The 15053-nt window shown below is 37.8% G+C and overlaps 1 protein-coding gene across 3 annotated transcripts in view; it reads left to right on the forward strand.

The window, feature by feature from the left end:
- Nucleotides 1-13982, forward strand: part of LZTR1 (leucine zipper like transcription regulator 1) — a 28896-nt gene extending 14914 nt beyond the window's left edge. Inside the window, exons 13-20 of one of the 3 annotated variants that reach the window (XM_032218375.1) lie at nt 80-263; nt 2019-2188; nt 3658-3814; nt 5224-5350; nt 7847-7996; nt 9244-9349; nt 10238-10318; nt 12040-13982. In XM_032218375.1, coding sequence (XP_032074266.1) covers nt 80-263; nt 2019-2188; nt 3658-3814; nt 5224-5350; nt 7847-7996; nt 9244-9349; nt 10238-10318; nt 12040-12156 — 1092 coding nt within the window. In that variant the 3' untranslated portion in view covers nt 12157-13982. Of the gene's footprint in view, nt 1-79; nt 264-2018; nt 2189-3657; nt 3815-5223; nt 5351-7846; nt 7997-9243; nt 9350-10237; nt 10392-11519 lie in introns of all 3 variants that reach the window. The other 2 variants (XM_032218377.1, XM_032218376.1) reach the window with 2 other exon arrangements.
- The last annotated feature ends 1071 nt before the right edge of the window (nt 13983-15053 follow it).

Consider the following 15053-nt stretch of genomic DNA (forward strand, 5'->3'; position numbering starts at 1 on the left):
CTTTTATGTATTTATTTTTTTCAAATTTAGATAAGCCTTTTAGATAATGTTAACCCTAACTTTTCCCTCTCTTTATTAGAAATCTAAGCAAGAGATTAATGAGGAAGGACAAGAGGCGCCCCAAAAGGAAACGACAGGCAACAATGTAAAGATGGGTCGCCTTCAGCCGCTGCTGGAAGTGACAATCCGGGAAGCTGAAGCTCAACCCTTTGAAGTCCTCATGCAGTTCCTCTACACAGATAAAATCAAATACCCACGCAAAGGTAGGATAGTAGAATTGATTCCTGGGAAAAGTAGTGCATGTTTTCTCTGTCTGTTTTTGGAATTCGTCTTTCTAAGAAAGAAAAAAATAAACGTGACTAGTGCAAGAGGCTTATGATACTAAAACCAAAAGCAAATTTCATGTAATCGCTATCCACAGCAAATTTTAATATGCTTATGCCTGTGTGTCACAGACCAGACCAGAATATGGCTGTGGTTCTGTCGACGTGTTCCCAACAGGATGTGTGAAACTCAGAGCAAAATGGGCATTAGAAATCCTTAGCAATTGGGTAATAGCTGCCCATTGAAAGATGCCTTTGCCTAACATTATAAGAAATATTTGTAGGAAATATTTAAGAACCTTGAATTCTTAAATTTAATTAAGAATTTAATTATTTCAAAAACTATTTTTTTTTTAAAAAATTAAGAACGTCCAGCAGCAGGCTGGATAATGAGGCTATGAATTCTCAGCTGAGATGTGTTGAGAATTTGAGCTTAAATGAATACCAATAAGAAGGAAAAGGAAAGAGGGGAATGTCTTTCGAGGAGATAATAAGCCAAGTGCTTCCTTATATTACACTCTTGAACAGGAGAAGCCAATAGAGACAGGCTTGAATAAAGTGGTTATTTTATCACTTTATTATCCCACCCTGTTTGTGTCCCCCAAGCAAATAGCCTACTTACTGAGCAGAATTTTTGTGATCGGATTTTTAAATAGCCTATATAGATAGTTTTAAAACCCTATGTGCAATGCCAGAACATGTGCTTTATAGGCCAGTGTTTCTAGATTAAGCTAGTAGCTGTCCAGCTTAAAAGATTCATCTTGCAAGGCCTTTTGTGAACAGTAATCTAGAGAACCACTACTTTAAAGATAGTGTTTGACTTGCAACCATTGTTTAATGGCGGTCCAGAATTATAACAGCCTCAGAAAGGATGCTTTGTTATGACCCACAAAGCACTTCCAGATGTTGAAAAACATTGTACCCTTATCCCCACAGTCATATGATCACAATTAGGGTCCTTGGCAACCTGTTTGAACTTACAATTAGTTGCAAACTCCATGTGATCATGTAATTGTCACCTGCAGTCTTCTCTGCTGGGGGTTAGCTGAAAGAGCTGCTTATTGAGAAAAGCTGAAGTCCTTCGGTGGGGTGCAGGAATGGAGCTGAAAGAGTTCCTTTCCAATGCCAGGAAAGAGCTGAAATTCTTTGGCAGGCAGCTCTTTCAACTCCCAGAGATGAGGGAGCCAAAAATCTAAAAAGAGTTTAGAGACCATAGTAAAGTTCTGCAGTGCAGACCTGGTTTGTACCTGGCCTCTCAGGGCCTCCACTGCCCCATGAGGTACCCTGTGCTACACTAATGGCCTGCAATGTCATTTAATGACCACAATAGGGAATGTAGGGATTGTGGTAATTAAGTGAGACAATTATGTGGGTATTAATGACTGCCACAACTTATGATTGTAATGGGCAGGCTCCATTGCAGTCATAGGTCTGTACTCAGGGTAATACAGATATCCCTTGACTTCCATCATACTGTTTTTATCTTTTTGTATTTGATTGCTCTGTATTGCATTTCTTAACAAACATTCTTAACATGTACATGCTTTAACAGCATTTTAATATAGGCCTTTAGAGATTCATTTTTGCAATATTAATATTGGAAATCAAATTATTATCTTTCCTGCCTGCTTTCTCACCTGTCATATTGTTTGCAGTATGCACAATTAATTATTATTTTTATTTATTGTGACATAGGGCATGTGCAAGATGTTCTGCTAATCATGGATGTGTACAAGTTGGCTCTTAACTTCAAACTATCCCGATTGGAACAACTCTGTGTCCAATATATTGAGGCCTCAGTAGATCTGCAGAATGTACTTGTTGTATGTGAAAATGCAAACAAACTTCAGCTTGATCAGCTGAAGGTAAGAGTATTTTTGAAAATTATAGTCTTGGTGGTTGAAGCACAGGCTAGAAATCAGGAAATTGTGAATTCTAGTCCTGCCTTGGGCACAAAGCCAGCAGCATGACCATGGATCACTCACTGTCTGTTAACGTTAGCAAGTAACCAAACCACCTCCAAACTCTTCCTAAGAAAACTGCAGGGATTTTTCCAGCTAGTCAATACTAAATCTTTAGTGTGTGTGTGTAGAATTAATGAATTTTCATATATAAAACTGTTTCATTTTAAACTAACTTGAAAATTCTGGTACCAGGCAATCAATTTTCAAGTATTTTTCTTGAATGAAGCCACTCATTCTTACATGTGCTTCAGCTTTTTTCCATTGTTCATGTATCAGTAGATGTTCTGACATAGGCTTCCTGATACAGCAAAACCCCCGTTTAGTCCCAAAAATCTTGTTTTTATTTCAAAGGCTGTGAATTATGCTCATTCACAGCCCATAATGAGTCCCAAATAGTTTGTAAAGAATCTTATAGTAGGCTGCCAAAGTCCTTCAGAATAAGGCTTTATCTTTCTTGAAACGTTGCCAAAGACCTAATTGGCAATTAATTTGGCAAGGCCACACGGAGCAAAGAGTCAAAAAGGAGCTTCAGAATGTAAACCGACTAACAGGAACAAAGTTGCTTCCTGCAAAGGCTCATGTGCCTTTGCTCCTCTTTTATGTCCTATGGGAGGGGCCAATCACCTCCAAGCCTTACTCCTGAGTCATCCTTTTGTCTTAACTGTTCTTGTCTTCTGACAGCTCTGTGCATGTGCACACTGGGAACAGGGGGAGCCTGTTCCTCTGCCTCACTGATGTTTGACTCTGGAGGCTCCGGAGGCAGTACATAACTCCCAGATGGTCCTGGTCCCCTCTCTGCCTCCGACGCAGAACCCTCGTCCAAGCCTTCCCCAGACTCCAGGACTGGCCCATGTTCCTCCCCAACCTCCTCGATGTCCAACTATGCTGCCAGCTCTGCAGGCCGCTGGTGGACCACAACAGTAAACTGCAAACTTGAATTGTTTAAGGGAGATTCCAGCTCCATTGGGAAATAAAAAATAAATGGACCTGATCCCATAGGTTAAATAAAATAGAAAAGTAGATGTTGCAACTAAAGGAGAAGGTATGCTAGCCAATATTTTCCTCATTTAGAGAGATTCTGTTAAAGAACTTTGGCAAGAATCAAAGGAAGAGAAATAAACTGGCTATATAAATTTCTGAATTTGAATCTTTCAGAATTAGCTTCTATAAATATTGCATATTCATAGAGTTAACTGTAACGCTTGCAAAACCAGTCATTTAAACTCTATTGTAGAATTTTTATTTTATTATATTGTAGAATTTTTCTACAATTTTTTGAAATTATAGAAAAAATGTTCCAAACATGATTTTCTTACAACAGCTCATGTATATGTACCCATTTGCATACATATGCTTCTTTTTTTTTTTAGGAACACTGTCTGAATTTTGTGGTAAAAGAATCGCACTTTAATCAGGTAATAATGATGAAAGAATTTGAACATCTTTCTTCATCTTTGATAGTAGAGATAGTACGAAGAAAGCAGCAACCTCCACTTCGAACACATTCTGATCAGCCTCTTGATATCGGTAATGTATCTTCCATCCAAGATGAACTATTGTTTTCACGCTACAGTAACTGGCTTTTTTCAGTGCTATTGAAACTTCAAACTTCATTAAAAATGGTAAAAGGTTGTGTTCTGACCCCCACCTTGTCCGTTCAGGAACGAAAGCCAAACACAACATACAAAAGAATGTTTTAATCAGTCCCGGCTCTTGCTGGCTGTGAGCCCAAAAGAAACAAAGATAATTGCTCTGGCAAAAGTCCTATAATTCACAAACTACTGCAAAACAGGATTATAGATATCAAGTCACTTATCCAAGTTGGCTTCTCTCGATTTGTGAACGCGAACGGGGAACGTTGACTTCTGCAACCAGGGCATGGTACCAGCAGTCTCTTTATACACAGACGAGGATCCCAATGAGCAACAGCTGCTCGCAATCATCTCCTTTAACTCCTTTATCCTTTATGCTGAGTAGACCTAAGCCTGCATGCATCCTGATACAACTCCCAAATGCTTTCAGGAACATTCCCTTTGATCCAATGCTCTGCCGTCACCTGGTGGCCAACCAGTCTCTCCTCGCCCTGCTCGGAGTCGACACCCTGTCCAGAGTCCTGCACCTCCTCCAAGGCCGACTCATAAGCCCCCTCGCTGTCAGAGTGTGGCGGCAGCTCCAACAGCTCCTGCCGGGCCACAACAGGTTGAGAATACCTAGAGTAGTACCTACATGGACATAACTTATCTAACTGCCTCTTATTGCTAAAACTGATACTGTGTTCTCTTTAAATTTAAAGCCACAGTATTTTGCAGGGATAATCCTTTGATCTTTCTATAGGAGGAAAAAATGAAAATGTATTTTTCATATCTCCAATTACCGGTATATTTTCCAAGTATATGTGCTAATCTCTGACACTGCTGATTATGATCAGTTTGCTTGAAATGAAGAAAAGCTTACCACTATGAGAAATAATTATTTTGTCAATTAAAATTCTTCAAACTTCCCCCAGGTATTAGATTTCTGATGTTCAGCTTTGTAATTCGACTGTGCAGTAACTCGTATCTGTTAACTATTTTGCTTAGCTAATCAATTTGTCATCTCAAAATTTAGAAATAATACAATAATACCTTGTAGCTTACTTTGGCTTTAAAAAAACAAATCAGGTTGTGTGAGAGACAGAGAAACTGAAAAAAATCTTCTTAGTAGAAGCAATTCTACATTGTTGCCAAGAAAACTATCTGGACATGTCTATAGTCAGTAACTTGACGTAGGGAATTTGGTACCTTAGATTATCAAATATTACGAAATTCCTTTTGATGGTATTGCATTGCACTGAAAAGGTGGATACATAATTGCAAGTCATTTCTAACTGTTCTGTTATAACTAAGTCAATGGTTTTGAACATCTCGGGCAAACCTTTTATGTTCCTGTGTGTGCAGGAACCTCGTTGATTCAGGATATGAAAGCCTATTTGGAAGGTGCTGGTCTAGAATTCTGTGATATCATTCTACTGTTAGATGGCCATCCAAGACCAGCTCATAAAGCTATTCTTGCAGCCCGCTCTAGGTATGTTTTACATGTGAACAATCCATGATATAAAATTATACAGATGTTAGAATATAACTTCTTATTTTGACTTTTTTTTAATTGTAAGATAAAAATTAGGCCCAAGCTTGCAGGCCTCCCAGTTACTCTTTTTTTCTTGTATATACAGAAATTACCATATTTTTTGCACTATAAGATGCTCCAGATCATAAGATGCACTTAGCTTTTGGGGAGGAAAACAAGAAAAAAAGTCTGCCTCCCAGCAGTTTGCCTCCTTGCAACAAACAGCAAACAACATGGTCAGCTTCAGCACAACCTGATTTAGCACGAGCAGCTGATTGGTGGTTGGATCAGCCTCCCAGAATATTGCTGATCAGCTGTTCCAGTCTGCGGGGATCTCCGCCATTCCCTATTGCCTCCATGCACCCCATTTTCAGCCTCCGTGCATCCCCTTTTCGACCTCCACGCATCCTGTTGTTGGCCTGTTCCAGGTGACAGTGGCAGTCCCTGCCGCCTGGAATGGACCATAAATGGGATGCATGGAGACCGAAAATGGGGTGCACGGAGGCTGAAAACGGGGCACGCAAATGTGGCAATAGGCAGCAACAGCGATCCCTGCAGCCTGGAACAGCTGAGCGGTGGTATTCCAGGAAGCCAATTCAACACCTCTGCTCGTGTTAAATCAGGTTGTGCTGAATCTGATCAGGCTGTTTGCTGCAAAGAGGCAAATTGCTAGGAGACAGAGGCCAAAGGGTGGGGGCTGACGGATGGGCAGGGCTTTGGCAATATCTGAACAGAAGGAGACCAATATTTTGAATGCAGAACTGTTATTGAATGAATACATACATACATACATACATACATACATACATACATACACGTGTGTGTGTGTGTGTTTGTAGATTTTCACAGGTGTAGGTATGCTCGTCTTGTTGTATTCGGGTCTTTTCCCATGTAAGATTGAGATTGTCTTGGCAACGTTTCAGCGAGGTCTGGATTTTGTCTTTGGGGTTTCTTAAGATGTTGCCTATTTTTTGGTCATTGTTGAAGGCTGTCTTGATATTGTGTTTGTGGAGAATTTTGCTGATTTTATCTGTGGTGCCTTTGATGTAAGGGAGGAGGACGATGCCGTTGTCCTGTTCTGTGTCTTGGTTTTTGGTGGGGAGTCTCCCTTTGGATTAGGTTGGTAATTGTTTTTCTTTGGAATCCGTTGGAGATTAAGTGTGTCTAATTCAGTTTTCAGGTGGTCTTTGTCGGCTAGGCGTTTGGTTCTGGATATGATGGTCTTGGCTACAGAGTTGATCTGTGCAGGGTGGTGATGGGATTGTGCGTTTAAGTAGTGGTTGGTTTTTTTTTTCCCCCAGTAGATGGTGTGTCCTAGGGAGCCATTGGGTTTTTTGTAGATTAGGACGTCCAGAAAGGGAAGTAAGAAAAAAAGAAAAAACTTCCTCCCTTTTCCAGCACCTTAAAACTACAGGACCTGAAATTAATTTTAAAGAAACCAGGTTAATCTCCAAAACAGAACACTTCAACAAGAGAATAATTATGAAATCTATCGAAATAGAGAAACACCCCCGCAACATGAATAAACGTGACGATACCTCCCGCCTACCAGATATCTGGAAACCAGCCCTAGTCAACATACAAGCCCCACCCACCACCCAGACCGTTACAATATGAAAAAACGGACACACAGCCACCACCAATCAGCACCAATCTACCAATCATGATACAACCACACAACCAATCATTCCACTTACTGAAACAAAGCCAGCACTCCACACAACCCCACCAAGATTTATAGAAAAACGGCAGCTCCGACCATGCTTTAAGGCCAAAACCCAGCCTAAAGATGGTGAACGAGACCTAACTGAAACATTGCCAAGACAATCTCAATCTTACACAGGAAAAGACCCAAATACAACAAGACCAGCATATATATATATATTTGGGCATACCAGGGGTTGTGACTTTAAATATATACCTTTCTCCCTGGCTCAGCTGATAACGGAGGACAGCCTGTGGCTTAGTGGTTAATACATCTGCCTAATATGTAATATAGCTGATGAGACCTAAATAGCTTGAAATAGATCTATACTAGTCTCCCTTTATTTATTTATCAGCACAAACACAAACACACACACACACACACATATATATATGTGTGTGTGTTTATGTTTATGTGTGTATGTATATATGTGTGTGTGTGAGTGAGTGTGTGTGTGTGTGTGTATATATATAATTTCTTTACAATTTGTATTTATTTATTCATTCATTCATTCATTCATCTATCCATTCATTCATTTTTATGAACTTCCCATCTCCCCCAGAGAGGGAGTATGAATAACATTGTATAAAACCCTTGCACAATGTGCAAGTTTAAAAAAACTGGGTTTTTTAAAATGGGTTTCCAGCATTTCATTCTCTACTCTTTATTTTGTGATACAATTTTATGAGAACATGGCAAGTATGGAATCAACCATATGGTTGAACCGGTTTCTTCTTTTTTTTCTCCAGTTACTTTGAAGCCATGTTTCGTTCTTTTATGCCAGAAGATGGCCAAGTTAATATTTCGATTGGTGAGATGGTGCCAAGCAAACAAGCATTTGAATCTATGTTACGATATATTTATTATGGTGAAGTGAATATGCCTCCCGAAGATTCCCTGTATCCTTTATCTGGCTTAATATGTTATTTGTGTTAAGTATTACAACAGAGATGCTCAGTGTTTTCTGGCTGAGGACAGACTCTTTCCATGGTGTGCCAGGGACCACAAACCAAAATTGTTAAGTTCTGGGCTAAGAGTGGAGGTGAGGAGGCCAGAGTAACTTCTAACAGCTCTTGATTCAATACTGTCTGAGGCAACTTAAAAACTCCCTGGCTGACCTAGCTCCTTTTATAGGAACTAGTCAGCCAACAGAGTATTTTCCTGCTCCAGCAGATAACCAAGATAAAACCTTCAACTACACTTATCTATGTAACAAAAATGAATGGTGCCAGGACAAAAGCCACATTAATTACAGGTAACAATAATCTCCAGATTTCTTTTTACTATTTTCCCCTTCCATTACATTCAAAATAGCAACTTTAAAATCTCTGGGGATTGTACCTAAGGTTTAAGAGATTAACCTGTGCCTCATTTTATACAACTCTGAATGCAGAATTATATATAAAATTAACTTATATTTTTGTGGTAATAAATGTCCGGGATAGGGCTTCAATTAGTCTTGTAGGATAAAAGAGAAGAGGAAAAATAAATGCTTATTAGTGAGACCCTGTTTTACGAATGTTAACGTCAAAGTTCATAACAGGATCGTTTTTCCTGACAACTTGTCCATAATCTACTAAGGCTGAGAATCTGATTTGGTAGCTTTAAAATACTCAATATTTGCAGGATGGAAATGGAGCCTCCATATTTTCATTGTTCTCCTTCTTGTTCGAAAGCTCTTTGTCTTCTGATAATCTAGTATGTTCTGATTCCTACTGAAAATAGTATGAACATCACAGTCAGATCTAAAACCAGTCCACTAATTTTCCACTATTCAGATTAGAGTTCCTCAGGCAAGGAAATAGATTGTTGGTGGCTCATCATAAGAAGTAATCCTCTATGAACGCATCAATTCTGGGTTTTTATTTTGCTTACACCAGCTCCTTTCTGTGTACTTGAGTTCACAGAGAATTGGGAAACAGCTGCTGCACATATAATATAGCTGAAATGGCAGCAATGTGCATGGCCCAGAGCCAAAGACAATTTTCAAGAAGGCAGCCAGCTGCAATTATAACAATAACACACTAGAGAGAATATAAGCAGAGGTCAAACCTTTGTTTGTCCTTATTGCTATTCTGTTTCGGTTTATTGTACTTGCATCCTTACAACATGAAACACGAATTCTCTTTAACTGGGATTTTTTTAGCTACCTCTTTGCTGCTCCTTATTATTATGGGTTCTATAATAATCGTCTTCAAGCATATTGCAAGCAGAATCTGGAAATGAATGTTACTGTGGAAAATGTGCTTCAGGTAATTGCTACTAATGAATCAATTTGGAACTAATTGTAATTATCTCTTAATTTTTTTTTCAGGGAATATTCAATTGAAAGTTCCAAAAATAAGTACTTTGCAAGATTAGACTGATTAGTTTCTGATTAATTCCTATGGTATATCTATCTCTGTGGTCTTTCTATCTCTATGGTCAGTACAGAGTGCAATGCATTCCCTTTTTGTAATTATTGATTACAAAAATATACTATAAAAATTGTAATATATAAATAGACTTGATCATTGGGCGCTACCTAACAAAATGAAATTCAGTGGTGAAAAAAGTAAGGTTCTACATTTAGGTAAGAAAAACAAAATGCACAGGTACAGTATATGTGGTACCTTGCTCAATAGTAGTAACTGTGAGAGGGATCTTGGAGTCCTAGTGGACAACCATTTAAATATGAGCCAGCAGTGTGCAACAGCTGCCAAAAAAGCCGACACAGTTCTAGACTGTATAAACAGAGGAATAGAATCAAGATCACGTGAAGTGTTAATACCACTTTATAATTCCTTGGTAAGGCCACACTTGGAATACTGCATTCAGTTTTGGTCACCATGATGTAAAAAAGATGTTGCGATTGTTAGCTGAGACACTTTATTAACAGCCATTGTGACATATGACTATAATGAGCAGGTTTTATTACAGTCGTATCTTGAGGACTACCTGTATGTTAGAGCTGCCATGCCTTTTCTTGACATTTAACGGCTAACCTCCACAATGTCTGCCCTCAAAAGTATTGTTAGTTTAAGATGTACATTACAGCTGTTAGATGTATGCTACAAACCACATTTTTCACCTGCACAGTCCTAACATTCAAGCTTATAGAGTCTTTTTGATACAAGAAGCTTTTTTTTTTTCTTCTTCAGATTTTAGAGGCAGCTGATAGGACCCAGGCATTGGACATGAAGAGACACTGCCTATATATCATTGTTCACCAGTTCACCAAGGTTGGTTGGATGTTTTCTGGGGTTCTGGGCATCTGCTGTCCTCTTTCACTGCCATGGTTGAAAACAGCTTAAGGTAGTCCTCAGTTTCATTCTTGTTGCTCCCTTTGGATTGTTTGCTATGCATTTTTAATCTGCCTTGATTAATCTTCAGTATTCCTCATCCAATATCTCCCTTTAATATATTTCCTATTCTTTGTTCTTCTGTTAGTATTGGGCTTGTAACATATTGATACATAAAAGTGTGTGTATGTGTACAATATTTATATCTAATTATTTATAGGATTCACACGTTTCCTACAATTAAGATGGTAGTGTTATAATTATATTATATATTACATTTACATTGTTTACAAGTGTGAAATTATTTTAGAGAATCCAAGAAGTGTTTAGCTATATGTTTTGTTTTGTTTCTTTTTTTGTTTTTGTTCTGTGTGTATGGCATACACCAGGGAAGTCTACAGTGCTTTTTAACCACAGAGTAGTTTGGTAGCCTAAAATTGTTTGTTTTGTTCATGTACTGTATGTGCGCTATCCATGATACACCATAGCGGGGGGCCGAACAAGCTTTGTGCCAGCTGGCTAGGAGTGTTTGGGGAGGATGTTGGGTCATCTGGGTTTTCTTCTGCCAATCTTGCTTCGCATTTAAACAGGTCTGGCACTGGCTTCCGGACTGCTAGTTTTTCCCACCAAAGTGGTACCTATTTATCTTCTTGCATTTTTACATGCTTTCAAACTGTTAGGTTGACAGAAGCTAGAAGCAAATGATGGGACCTCACTCCGCCAGGTGGTCCTGTGGGCTTGAACTGCTGTAGTGCTGGCCCTCTCTAGCTGACAAATCCATGTGTTTAAGCTGATGCACCCTTATGTTTCATTAATAGCAGCTCTTCCAGTAGTGTAACACATCTATACAATATCATAACCATTATATTTCAAGGTCAATTTTTATATATTGCATAGCTGGACAAAGATAGGAAGAGCTCCTATGTTTCATTAATAGCAGCTCCTCCTATCTTTGTCCAGCTATGCAATGTATAAAAATTGACCTTGAAATGTAATGGTTATGATAGCATAGATGAGTTACATGATCAGAGAAAAAATAATTCAAAATACACAGCACAAGACTAAAGAAAGATGCAACATTTAATTACAATAGGATCAATCGGAAACCACAGGTATATTTATTACTACTTTTTCTTTTCAGGTTGGTTGCAATGCAGTTCTACAAGGCTACACCTGTAAAAATATTCTGTAATAAGCAGATTTACTGATATTTGGGAAGTCACCAAGGAATTTTCCAAACTAAATCCAAAACTACATTTCCATTATAAAAAAAACCTTTTAAAATTAGAAATTGGCTTTGGAGATTGGATTTATTGTATTTAGCCATTTTTAAAAAAAATTACAATTCCATCTGTTAAAAGCCATTGTTTAAATGTCTTTTCTATTCATTTTTTGAGAATCTCATAACTAGTTTTCAAAAGCTACATCTTGCATAATTATGCAGAGCTAGAACAAAGGAATAGAAAATCTTAAATGTTGATTGTTTCTTCTCATTATTGCTAAACTTGCTTATTTCATGGAAAGTAAAACATGTTCCATTACATTAGTTTTCTGTTTTAAAATTAGATTCATTATGTTCACTTGAAGAAATAAAATATTAATTTGCACAAAACATATCACTGGATTTATAGTAATAACAAACCATTTCCCCTTTCTTGAAGGTATCCAAGCTGCCAAATCTTCGGTCTCTCAGTCAACCTCTTCTACTTGACATCATAGAATCATTAGCAAATCACATATCAGACAAACAGTGTGCTGAGCTTGGAGCAGATATTTAAGATTTTGTTTATTCTGTATCTTGCATATTTTCTCCTAAAAGGTTACACTCTTCCTATATATAGATATTTAATCTTTGTTATCAACTCATGTTGATATGTTAAGAAGCCCTGATGAAGTCATCTTGTGTGAGATGAGTGGCCATATACATTTGATAAAATAACTACATAAATAAAGTAGGAAACCTTTGAAAATGTAATGATACTTTTGACTTTCTAAACATACATTTGAGCTGTATTATTTGGATTATAGGCACGTGAAGGCTACAAATTGTTATGTCTGATAGATTATATATCTCCATAGTTATTGATGAGTATTGATAATACACTTGATACAACATTGTCAGACAATGTTGCTAAATTGAAATTTTCAAGGACTTGTTCAGGCAATCTCCAAGAATTGGACACAACTGAATGGAATGTTACACATGTAGACATATTGGATTATTAAGGTATGATTAAGGTATAGAAAGCAAAGGAATACTGTTCTTTCCAAACACAGGTTATGCAGTAAAACAACAAACGTATTCCTCTTTCTTTAGCAGTACAATGACTTCTTTTGACAATCTACATCCACTCTACATTATTTTATTTTTAAGATGTCATCAAAGACTTTCTTCAGAATACTGTATTGCAACTTTTGCAGCACTTGTCTCTCTATGTGTTTCCTAAAATGTTTATTGTACTTTTATTTATATTTTTTATTTATATATATTATGAGCTTCCCAGAGTCTTTTGGATGTTGGGTAGGTCCTAAATCAAAATAAATGAATTGTAGTAAATTTATGAAGTTATACTAGGTGACAGTATAGACATGGAATCTTAAAAAAACCTTCTCTTTTAAAATTAACTGCACATTTCAAATGCTTTTGTTCTATATGTAATTTGAAATATTCACATAGACATTGAGTTAGATGGCATACAAGTTTAATAAATAATCATTATCCTCATCGTCATGGAAAACTCCTTATCAGCATACTGATAAGTGTGTTTTAAAAGATGGATTCATTTATCAACTAAGCCAAATGAGCACATTTTGTGCAACTATGCCAGGGGTCGGCAACCTGTAGCTCTGGAGCTGCATGTGGCTCTTTCATCACTCTGCTGTGCTGAACACAACTGTTCAGGAGAAAGGAGGCACAGCCCTGCACATGTTGGAGGAGGTTTTGGCATTCAAGCACAAGTTGACAGTGTTTGCCAGAGATTTATAGAGAGGTACACTGTCTCACTTCCCCTCTGAGAGAGTTCAAACAAGCTCACAATATTATAAATTTGGACTATTTGCAGTCTGCAATCACCACAATGCAAACATCGTTTGGAAAACAATTCCATGAATTCAGAGAAGAAAAAAAGACATCCTTCCCTGTCACACTCCTGACCATCGATCCATCCCTATTGAATATGACTGCATTTGCAGGTGTAAGTCAACCTGATTTTGAGATGGAACTGGCTAACAGTTGACAAAGATATGGGTGTCCAAGTTCAAACACTTGCCAGCCAATCTTGAAGATGTTGCCTGTCAGCAGGCCATTCTTGCTCAGAATCATAAATGGAGTGATTATGAAAGCCTTCCCAAACCAGACAAACTTCTGTTCGAAACATGGAATATCATCCCTGACACTTATATGAACACGAAAAAGTATATTTGGAGTCCTGTCGATTTTCGGATCTAGATACATATGTGAGTAGGTCATCTCCAACATGAACTATATTAAAAACAAGCATTGTTCATGCCTCACAGACAACAGTTTACAATCCTGTGTGAAGATGAAGATGATGTGCAGATGCTGTGCATTGAGGTTCAGGAGCAAAAATCACATTAACCCTCCAGTACACGCGATAAAAGGATGACGGCACAAAGAGGCAGACTGCATTTTTGGTTTGCTACAGCTATAATTTAAAGTGTGGCTTTTTCATAAATACGAGGAGGACTCAAATAGACATTGAGTATTTTATTTGAAAGTAACCTTCAACTCAGCATCTTTTTTTTTTGGAGTTCAGAATGTTTTTGTTGCATGCAGAAATAATTTGTTTTCTTTGTAGAAATTCATTGATTTCATAAATGCAACACACTATAGTTTTTTTTATGCATAGCATAAAGGTAAAAAAATTATATATGATATATGTTATCTTCATTTTAGATGTTAAAAGGGTTTTGTGACACCCGGTGTTTTCTGTGGGAAACGGGTCCAAATGGCTCTTTGTGTGTTTAAAGTTGCTGACCCCTGAACTATGCCAATACCAAACAAATTACTTTATGATATTGCCTGATAGGGGAAACTAGCCAGTATGTTCATAGTACTTAATATTTTCGAAAAATATATATTGATTTGCCAATTTGTTGTTTTCTCTAGATACTTCTGTAGACCTACTTTGTTTATTAAGCCTACCTGAATAAAACAACTTCTGTTTTCTAAAAGAGCATATTTTATGGAAAGAAATACATGTTTCTGTTTGTTTTAGATTACCAGAAGGTCAACAACTCTACAATCAGTCCTTGACTTATGTCTCTTTGTTTAACAATGATTCAATGTTACAACAGCCTTGGGAAACATGCTTTACGTCCTGTACTCACACTCACACAGAAAAGGCAGGCTTTCTAATTCTTGCAAGATAGCAATAGCACTTAGACTTATATACCACTTCACCGTGCTTTACACCCCTCTCTAAGTAGTTTATAGAGTCAGCATATTGCCCCCAACAATCTGGGTCCTCATTTTACCAATCTTGGAAGGCTGAGTCAACCTTGAGCCTGGTGAGTGTTGATCTGCTGAACTGCTGGAAGTTGGCAGTCAGCAGAAGTAACCTGCAGTATTGCATTCTAACCACAGCGCCACCACAGCTCTTATGGTAATAATTAAGAGAAGAAACCTGGACCATGCCTACTTTTTCTGAACTGA

The sequence above is a fragment of the Thamnophis elegans genome, chromosome 5 (genome assembly GCF_009769535.1).
Source record: "Thamnophis elegans isolate rThaEle1 chromosome 5, rThaEle1.pri, whole genome shotgun sequence".
NCBI lineage: Eukaryota > Metazoa > Chordata > Lepidosauria > Squamata > Colubridae > Thamnophis > Thamnophis elegans.